A 10225-nucleotide genomic window follows, 5' to 3' on the forward strand; every position below is an offset into this window, starting at 1 on the left:
CAGGGCCCCCATTTAGCTGGCCTGTCACCTTTGCCTGTGGGGTTGAGGCGGTGGACGGACTGAGGGGGCGGAAAATCACCCCCCACGGGAATAGACGGCCTCGAAGACCCTTCCCCACCCCCAGTGCCCTAAGGGAGGGTCTGGAGTCTTTACCCCCTCATGGTGAGAGGCTCCCAAGTCAGAGCCGTGTCCTGCGCTCCCCTCTCCGGCCCCGTCTGCGGCAGGAATGAGGTCAGGAACAGGCAGAGAGCGTGGGCTGCCTTTGGACCCCTCTGGATGGGGTGGCGTGCACTCTGGCCTCCCTTGGCAAGGGTGAGGACTTTGAGAGCAGGTGAGGGCAGAGGGTGCACCCATGGGCCAACCGGAGCAGGTGCAGAGCCAGGGCTGCCTCTGCGGGGCTGGCGTGCGCATGCAGGCACGTGTGCACATGTGTGTGCAGGTGTGCACGTGAGATGGGAGGGGCAGTGTCATTTTATCTCCCTGGTTAGTGCTGGTTTGTTGAGACACCGGGTGCTGGTTAACGATGGAGTGCAGCCTGCAGTGGGTCACCAACTCGCTGTGAGGCCTTGGTCCAGACGCTTACCCTCTCTGTGCCTCAGTTCCCTCGGGTGTAAAATGAGAGGTTTTGGTTCCCAAGCTATGCTCTGCGGAATTCCTCAGGGACAGCTGTGGAGAGTGGGGAGGGCAGAGGTGAGGTCGAGCCCCGAGGGCCACACCCCCGCCCAGGAGGAAAGCTCCACTTGGCCGTTGACACATTGGGCCCCAAGAAAATTCTGCTGTGAAAACCACCACTGGCCTGGCTCCCTTCAGGACGGGGGCCTGGGGCTCTGGCAAGTGGCCATAGAAGGTCTCAAGTGTTGGGCATGGGTTGCCTGGGGGGCAAGACTGGGGGCGAGTATGACTCCTCGGCCCCAGCCCTCAAGTAGGGGCACCTGGAGCCAAGTCTGATGCCAGATTTGGTGCCAAGCTTCCCAACTCCAGGGGCTGCCAGGTGATCTCCAGAACTCCTGGCCCAAAAGGTGGTTTGCAAGTGCACTTCACTGGATCTGGGAAAGATTCCGTGAACCGGGCCAGAGCAGCTTGGCTTGGTGGCGGCAGGAGAGGGACCCACCTGGGGGTGGGGGGTGGGGGTTGGCCCCTGGGGAGTTGGGTGGCCACAATCACCTCAGTGACTTCCCATGGCCTGGCTCAGGGGTGTCACCCCCAGGTGTCCCTGGGGGCCTGATACGAGCCATCAGTGGGCAGGAGGGCACGGCTGTTGGTGAGAACACTTTCTGGAGGGGAGTAGTTATGCTGAGGATGGTCTGGGAGACCTCGGGCCGCACGGCAGAGACCTCTGTCTGCACAGGCGGGCAGTGCGGACGCTCCAGCCACGGGTGGCCTCGCAGCTCGGCCGGAGGCAGGACATGGGGCACATTCACTTGCCCTGGCCCTGCACACAGGCACTCGATAAATATTGGATTTCATCACACAAACTCAAGAGATTGCTTTGTCCTTAAGCTGCAAATTGGTTTTATGAATAAACAGCCATCAGGGACTGTTTTTCTTAATAAAGAGTCTCGACTCCTCAGGACTGCAGCCCCGGCCACAAGAGAGACCCACAGGGACCAACTGTGACCCTGGGGACTGTGATGGGAAGCGGCCTCCCGTCCACCCACGCCATACCCCGGGGCTGCTGGCCAGGTGTGGAGCCGGCTCTGCCTAAGGGTCTCGGGCAGCTCCTGGGGGCACTAAGCTGTCTGGGGAACACTTTGCCACGCAGAAATAACGGCGCCGGGGAGTCTGGGGAAATGGTGCAGGAGGCGTCTTGGAACGCTGGGGTGTCTGATCCACCCCGTGGGGCGCTGAGCAGGGTGGGGGGCAGAGGCCCGAGTCGGTCACCACGAGACTTTATTGGAGACAGGACCACACACACGAGAAGTGCACACAGGCCGCGCTAGCATCTGTCCATCGCAAGCTGCGCTGGCCTCTAGCTCCCTCCTAGCCCCGCCCCGCTTCCCACCGCAGGTCTTGTGTGGAGTCGGGCAGCCTGAGGGCACAGCAGGTCAGAGCCCGGTTCCCCACTCCCTGCCCCCCAGTCGCGCCGAGGTCCAACTTTGGCCCTCCGGGTTTGCCGAGTCCTGCCAGCTGCGTGGCCACTCAGGGTTTGGGGACGGTCCTCTCCCTGCTAGCGGATGAAGAGACAGGCCCTGGGGAGGCCCCAGCACTCGGACCAAAGCCTTAGGTCCTTGTCTGTACATCCTCTAATGTGTCCTCCGGTGGGCGCGTGGCTCCTTAAACCCCGCCGGTCCGAGCCCTGCTCCCGTCCCCACCCCCGCCCTCCCCTTTCGCTGTAGCAGAGGCAGCTGGCAGTCCTGTTGATGAACCCCACGAATCCTCCGAATCCTGGGTGGCGGGGCTCCCACCTTCCAGGCCAGAGGCCTGCGTGGATGAGGGTGGGTGGCTGTGGGGGACCCAGGAAGAGGTGGGCCCTGGGATATGGATATCGCTTCTGCCCCAAGGCAAACATTATACAACCTATTTACATGCGGCTGCAGGGGGAACATGCAATTTGAGACCTGCCCACAGCTCTGTCCTCATCTCCTGCTGACTGTGCTGAGGCCATCAGGGTGGAAACCCAGCGTCCGTCCCTCCTCTGCACTCGGGGAGCAGGGGTGGCCAGCTGGGTGGCGCCCCCAGAGATGTACCCAAAGTTTGCAGGACAAGGAATGCGGCCATTGGCTGATCCCACAGAACCTACCTGTGCTCGTGGAAAGGAACTTTCGGAAGCTTTGGGGGCATATATGCACTGCCTGAGGATCCCAGTGTAGAGAGCACCCCTCCCCTGCTTGGCTCTCTCCTCATGGGAGAAGGAAGGAAAGGGGAGGTGGGGGTGTCAGCCAGGTCACGTGGTACAACTGGGCCACAGGTACCCCACCATCAAGCAACTCAGGCATCGTGGGTCAGGGTTCGGGTGCAATGACCATGGGTGACCTTTGCACCCATCTGTCATCCCTCGGTCTCGGCCGAGCTGCCGCTCCCCCCGGCTTTCCCAGGGCCCCCTTCCTTCTGTGGTCACTCCCATCTCCAGTGATAGCCATTTGCGCCGAAATCACACTGTGAGCTCCTCCAGGCCAGGGCTCAGGCCTGCCTCGCTCACCTCAGCCTCCTGGCCCAGGTACTGTTTGTGCTCAGCACCAGCCTGTGAAGGGATGCCCTTTAGGAAAGGGGGTGCGCTGGCCTTATCTGTCCTCACCGTGACGGGCTTTGTGCCCATTAAGCCAGCATCTGGTCCGGCCGTGTCCCCAGTGGTGCCAGGCCTGGGCTGGGACCGGGGCTGGTGCTCTCTGGTGGGAAGGAACCAGTGTCTGCAGGTCGGCCAGACGCTCCTGAAAGACCCTCACCCAGCCCCCGCCAGGCCCAAGCGGTGGCACGTCTGTTCCTCGGCCAAGCCCTGGCACGAACGCCCCTGAGCTCCCTGATGTACACGCGCATCTGTGAATCCATGAACGTCACGCTCACCAGGAGTGTGTTTGACGACAGATCAGAAAGCGCTTGGCACGTTCTGTGAGGCTGGCAGCAGCGGCTCGCCCCAGCCTGGAGCGGGAGGGAGGGGGAAAGGGGGCTCCCGGGATGAGGACGCAGGGCCCATCCAGCCTCTGCTTCGTGGCTGGGGGCCCAGCGGCCCAGGTGGGCTGCTTCTCTTGGCTTCTAGAGGATGGGAAAGGAGCCAGCAGGGGGTCTCTGGGGTCTTCTTACACACACCCCTGCCACACTGCCCCTACCCGCCTGCGCCTGTGTGCTCCCGTCACCGCCCTGGTGACACTGAGCTGTCATCACCTGTTCCTTGGCCATCTCTGATGTCAGCTGAGGGCCAGGAGGGCAGGGATGGGGTCTCGTCCCGCAAACCTTGCCAAACGCCGACAGCCAGGTGGGGCTAGAGGGGACCGGCCAGGTCACGTGGCCAGCCAGTGGCGCTCTGGGCCTTTCCTGCTTCCCCTGGCCGACTCTGAATTACTATTGAAGCACAAAGCTTGGTGGGAGGGGAAGGGAGAGCTGAACCCCGTACTCCCCCACTTGGCTGCCTTCAGGTGTCCTGTATCGGAAGCCCGAGGAGGGGTCGCTGGGCTGCCCACCCTCTGGGCGGCTCTCCAGGCTGACCTCCTGGCCCCCTCGGGTCCCCTCAGGCAGGAACGTGGAAAAGCAGCCCTGCTCGTCCTGGCCGCTGGCCTTGGGAACCTGTGCTTCTTGTTGGGGGAGCAGTAACAGTACATCGGGCGTTGAGAGGATTCAGTGAGAAATGTCTCTGAGTGCCTGGCGGGCACCTCAGGCTCCCCCACTTGCCCGGTGAGGCCCTCCCTGCCCCCGACTCCAGGTGGCAACACCCCCAGTCAACAGCAGGGGGCGACCTCCCCACTGAGACAGCAGTGTCCGGGCTGACCCGGTAACGGCCACCAAACCCATCTGGGTCCAGGCTTCACCCTCCAGGCCTGCTCCTAGGAGGTCCTAGGGTCCCAGAGTCCCTGCCTGGAAATCGGAGGGGGGGGTGGTACAAGCCGAGCCACAGCCCAGCGCAGCCCAGAGGTGCAGGCCCCGCCCCTGCCTTCCACAGGCAAGGGAACGGGATGGGGCGGGGCTCCAGCTGCCCCGGTAAGACAGGAGGCTGGCGGGCACAACGGCCAAGGGGACTGGGGACGTCCCAGGCCTGCAGAGACAGCGGGTTGGCTCGGGGATGGGGAAGGGCTCCAGGGAACTGATCTCAGTCACCTTGGGGAGCGAGTTCCCGAAGGCAGCTGCACCCCAGCCTGGCCGAGGGGCATGGCGGGATGTGGCCATCCAGCCCATGGGCACAGGCAGCCCTAAGCACCAGCCACTCCCCAGTCCTTGGGAGAGAGGGCGGACCTCCAGGCACCAGAGGAACGAGGGGGGGTCCGGAGGGCCAGGGAGGCTGGCCTCAAACGTGACCCAGAAAGATCTGACCCTTCCCTCTGTCTGCTAAAAGGGCTCCAGGGGTGCCATCTGCCCCTCCTCTGTATGCCCATCACTCCAGGCGTCTGGGCTGGCAAAGTGGAAGGGCTGCCAGGAGCACGTGGCAGACTCCTGGCCCAGGGAAGGCAAACAGCCCAGGAGCCAAAGTCTGGGCAGGCAGAATTTGGGGTGGTCAAACTTGCCCGGCCCGCAGCAGCCGGGGCAAATTGTGGGTGGGGACAGTGCGAAGGTGATGTGTGGCCTCACTTGTTCAGGGGGTGCTTAGTGTCGGGGTTGGCCTGGCCCACTCCATCGCGAGAGCGGGTCAGTCATGTGCGGGCAGGCGGGCGGGCGTCTGAGCAGGAGCGGAGTTCCGGGTGGGCGTGGGGATGGCGAGGGGACGGGCGGGGGCGGAGACGGGCGGTGGGCGGGGACGGACAGCGCGCCCGTCTAGTGGTCCTCACGGACCGGCCGGATCTTCATCTCGGAGAACTTGAGTGAGTACTGCCAGCCGGTCCAGGAGGACCACTCGACGCCGTCGGCGTAGGAGGCGTGCGCGCCGCGCAGGTACTGCCCGTTAAGGTTGGATGTGTGGCAGTTGCGGTACCACCAGGCGCCGCGGTAGAAGGCCGCGCAGTTGTTCTCCGAGTGGTCACTGTCTCGGTCCTTGGTGGTGAACCTCATGCCGCTGTGCTTCAGGAGGGAGTCCCCTGCGCAGGTGCACACACAGGTGTGTACTCACGGGGGCACAGGGGCGTGCATGCATCACAGCTTCCCGTACACAATGCAGTCCCCTGGACGTGCGTCCAGGACGTGCGCGTGCACACGTGCAGACATGCGCGCCCCCCCACAGGCACACTGGTGCACACGTGCGTGCACACCTGCCCCGCCACCACGCTCGCTGTCCACGCAGCTCACAGGCACACACGGTGCCGCCTTGGTGGTCCCTAAGGCTGTCCCTGCGTCTAGGCAGCCTCTCCCTCCTCCTAGCTTTGTCACACACTCCCTTTCCTTGCTTTCTTGCCTTGGCCTGAGAGGAGAGACAGAGCCCAGAGGGGGTCTAGAGGCTCAGCAGAGCCCAGACTCTAGCTGTCCTGATTCCTGGCTCTGGGCTCACTTTCTTTGCTCACCTGCAAAATGGGTGATCTTACAGGTGAGACCCTGCAAGCCTCATGTGGCTGGTGTGAGGACCAGTGGGGACTGGGAGGTGGCAGTGAGAAGCCTTCATCCTGGCCGGGAAAGACCGCCTTTGTCCTCCCAGCTGGGGAGACTGCTAGGCTACCCTTGCCCTTCCCCATCCCCGCTGTAGCCTGGAGGCCCACCTGCAGTGCCCGAGTAGCCGGCCACAGTGAGCGGGTACCCATCTTCCTCGGGGTCCACGGAGAGCAAGCCCACGCCAAAGCTCCCATAGTGGGCGTAGGCTGTGCCATTGTCAAAGTCCTCCAGGTCCACGTGTAACTCGTAGGCTGCCTGTGTGGTCAGGGCGTGGATCCTCTTGAGCCCTGGAACGGGGGAGAGAACGGTGGGAGAAGTTGGGGGGGGCCTAGGAAGTGACCTCCCCAGAGAGAACCAAGGAGAGACAAGAGTTAAGCTCACGTGGCTGCTGAGAGAAAGAGACAACCACCGCCAAGTGTATGCTGTCAGTCCTGGGCTACTTCTTTCTTCCTGAAGGCCTGTGTTTGGCAGGAAACAGGACTGACAGTTTTTCATGTTTCATGTTCTCTGTGCTCGCTTTAAGTCAGGCTGTGCTTTCCAAATGTTTTAAGCTGAGGGCTGGTAGAAAGACTGCAGGAATCAGGAAGAGTCTGGAAACGTCTGGATTGGGGGTGATGGCACCTTTATCCTCTCTGACACTCTGGGCTCCAGCCAGACGGGATCTGGTACTCACATGCACTTCCCTGGCCTCTGAGCCTTTGCACATGCTGTTCCCTCTGCCTGGGACACTTGGCCCTACTCCTCACCTGGCTACCTTCTGTTCATTTTCAGGTCTCACTTCCTCAGGAAGGCTGCCTGACCTCCTGTGGAGGTTAAGGACCTCTGCCAACCCAGGTGCCCCCATCGGTGTTTATCATTCTGGTCCTGGCCGCCTGTCTCCTTGTCGGGCCTCCCCCCCACCCCGTGTGGAGGCTCCATGAGAGAGCAACACAACTGTCCCGCTCACTGTAGAACCCTAGCATCTGAGGGTGGGTCCAGCGCACAATAGGTGCTCAATAAATGCTGGCTTCGTGGATGAGAGGCAGAAGACCGTGCCCTCTGCCCCCTCTGGGGCCTGGCTCTGGATGGCCCAACCCCCCTCCCCACCCAGCCCAGAGGAAAGCCTCTGGTCCAGGGTCCAGGTCCAGGGCAAAGGAGAAGGAACCATGAAAAGAGCAACAGCCGTACAGACAGCAGACCCGCCAGAACCTCAGAGCAGCCACCCGCGTTCCTCACCAAGGACCCGGCCTCGGGAGCATAAGGGCCTCGTCTCCCTGCCTCTCTCGCTCCTCCCTGGGCGGGAGGCTCACAGCCAGCTGCTGTCCCTCTCTGGGCCCCAGGCTGCACACCCGTGGAGGAAGGGCCAGAGGGCTTTCCAAGCTGTAAAGGGCAGACTACAGGCAACACTGACAGCAGCTGCCGCCCCACCTGGACGGCACTTACAAGTGCAGGCACTGCTGTGAGCGCTGCACGTGGATTCATGAAGCCAGTGGGATGAAAACGAGTCCAGTGTCATTAAAGAGTCCCTGTACAGCTCTTAGAACAGCGCCTGGCCCATTGCACACATTATCCAGGTGTTTGCTGCTTCTGTCAGGATCCAATGAGGCAGGTGCTATTATATTTTTTTATTTTTATTTTTTGCGGTACGCGGGTCTCTCACTGTTGTGGCCTCTCCCGTTGCGGAGCACAGGCTCCGGACGCGCAGGCTCAGCGGCCATGGCTCATGGGCCCAGCCGCTCCGCGGCATGTGGGATCTTCCCGGACCGGGGCACGAACCCGCGTCCCCTGCATCGGCAGGCGGACTCTCAACCACTGCGCCAGCAGGGAAGCCCTGGCAGGTGCTATTATTATCCCTGTTTTAGAGGTGAGGAAAATGAGGCACCGAGAGGTTGAGGAACTGGCCCAGGTCACACAGCTGACTTGCCCAGACTATGTGCTCTCATTCAGTACTTTTGTTTTTAAGGTATTTTTTCCCCAATTTTAGAACTCTATTTATTTATGTTTTCAAAATGGACACTGCTTTACATCATCATCATGAAAATAACGCATGGTCTTTAAACAAAGGAACAAAATCCAGTAGTACGTGAAAAATGAAGTGAAAATGTATCTTCCCAACTCATCATCTTTTGTAAACAATTATTTAGAATTAACTACTGTTAACAAGTTGATTGACGTACTCCAAGACTTTAAAAATATGTCATTCAGTTCTTGCCCAGGACAAATAATCTGATCCAGGAATAGGGCAAGAGGGAGAGCAGCCCAGTGGGGATGCTGGAAGATTCCTTTCCCCACCACTGAGTGGTCACTGGTGCCCATCATTAGCACCCCACTCCTCCGGGCGAATCAGGGCTCCATGCTCAGCCCCAGTGCCCATGAGGGTGCCCTGAGGGAGGGCCGGGTTCCTCTGGGATTTGGTCCCCCTCGCCTCTACCCTTCTTCCCCTGAAGGCCACCTCCCTCCCTGCCTCTACCTCCCCCTCAGTCTTTACTCTCTGGGTTTCTCCAGCCCTTGTTGATCTGCCAGGCTGCTCACAACCCTGGGGGTGAGCCAAGATCCAACCCCATCATCTATCAGAGTTCAGATCACAGACAGTGGGGAGGAAGACCCTGGTGGAAGAATACTGAGATGCCCATCATCACCCCAATGAGCTCCCAGATGGATTAAAGACCTGAACCTACCACCTAACACTGAAAAAGCATTTTAAAAATACTCCTATTTAAAAAATTTTTATTGATATAAAACTAGGAGGGGAAAGCAGGGCCTAAAACTCAGAAGATATGAAGGAAACAACTAGCAGAACTGACTACATAAAAATTGAAAACTTCTAGGAAATAAGCAATAATGTTACCAAAGAAAAAAAAAAAAGCTGAAAGACAGATGACCAGGAGTAACTATGTATCGTGTGTATCTGACAAAGAATCAATAACCTTAATATATAAAGAGCTCCCATAACTCAATAGGAGAAGACAAAACACACGATGAGAAGGTGACAGGAGAGTGTAGAAAAGCAGAGGCAGGGAACAGCGCAGGGCAGTCGAGGGCTGGGCTCAAGTTGACATTCTCGTCAGGGCTCCCTGTCTGTCAGGAGCTAATCAGGGCCCCGCTCAAATGCTTCTCCCACACCCGGTGGCTGCCGACAGATTTCAATTAAGATGCCGGGAGTGGCAGAGGCACTAGTGCTGCTCCAAGTGGGTGGGTGGTGCTGCAGGAACAGGGTCCCCACCTGGCCAACTTCCCCCTATCTTTATACATCCACCTGGGTGTAGGGGATGGGGAAGGGACTCGCCACCTGGAAGCTTCTCTCCCCTGACCCCTATCCTGTCCTGCTTGCATTCACTCAGTTCAGGGTATGGTTCAGAGCTTGGATGGACTCCAGCGCGTGACTCCGGCTCAGGCTTCCCTGACTCGTGCGCGTGCGTGGCCGCACACACACACACACACACACACACACACACACACACACACACCAGCTTATGACTTGGGTTACTTGCCACCTCTCTGGGCCTCAGTATCTTCATCCCTAAAAGGAGAGGACACAGCAGTTCCATCCCCCCCATGTGGGCATGCGGTGTCAGGGCTGATGTATATAAAATGGGCTGAGCGCACAGCAGGAGTGCGGTACGTAGGGGCTGAGGTCACGAGGTCCATCTTGGGGTGTCTGGCCTTTCCTGTGGCTGGTGCTCGCCTGGGCACTGGGGACACAGTGGAGGTCAGGGCAGAGAGGGTCCTGACCCTCTCATGGACTCCCGGTGGGAAGGAGATAGACATTAAGCAAATGACAGTGCAAAGCAGGTGCCTCTGTGCGCAGGAGAAGAGTAGGCACGCATCTGCATCCCGCCCCTGGGACCCACCTTCTCCTGGGTTACCTGGGACCCTCCTGACCCCCACCTGGAGCCCAGACCTTGGCACCCAGCGCCCCCTGGTTAGTGCTCCCGGCCAGCCACATGCCTCCACCTGGCTCTCCCGTCCTGCCTGGCTGGGGAAGATTCCCAAAATCCGTGCCCAAGAAAGCTGAAGGGGGACAGGTATGCCGTGAGGTGTTCAAGGTCATTCAAACGATGCTCGGGGGTGGGGCGGCGGACGG

At 60.1% G+C, this 10225-nt stretch overlaps 1 protein-coding gene across 1 annotated transcript in view; it reads right to left on the minus strand.

Annotated features, from left to right (window-relative positions):
- Window positions 1-4938: 4938 nt before the first annotated feature.
- FIBCD1 (fibrinogen C domain containing 1) overlaps window positions 4939-10225 on the minus strand; it is a 31860-nt gene continuing 26573 nt past the window's right edge. Inside the window, exons 6-7 of the mRNA XM_024762603.1 lie at window positions 6270-6449; window positions 4939-5657 (exon numbers count right to left, since the gene is read on the minus strand). Of these exons, the coding sequence (XP_024618371.1) occupies window positions 5398-5657; window positions 6270-6449 (440 nt within the window). The 3' untranslated portion in view covers window positions 4939-5397. The remainder of the gene's footprint in view (window positions 5658-6269; window positions 6450-10225) is intronic.

Source organism: Neophocaena asiaeorientalis, unplaced genomic scaffold (genome assembly GCF_003031525.2).
Source record: "Neophocaena asiaeorientalis asiaeorientalis breed wild unplaced genomic scaffold, Neophocaena_asiaeorientalis_V1.1 scaffold78, whole genome shotgun sequence".
Classification (NCBI taxonomy): Eukaryota; Metazoa; Chordata; class Mammalia; order Artiodactyla; family Phocoenidae; genus Neophocaena; species Neophocaena asiaeorientalis.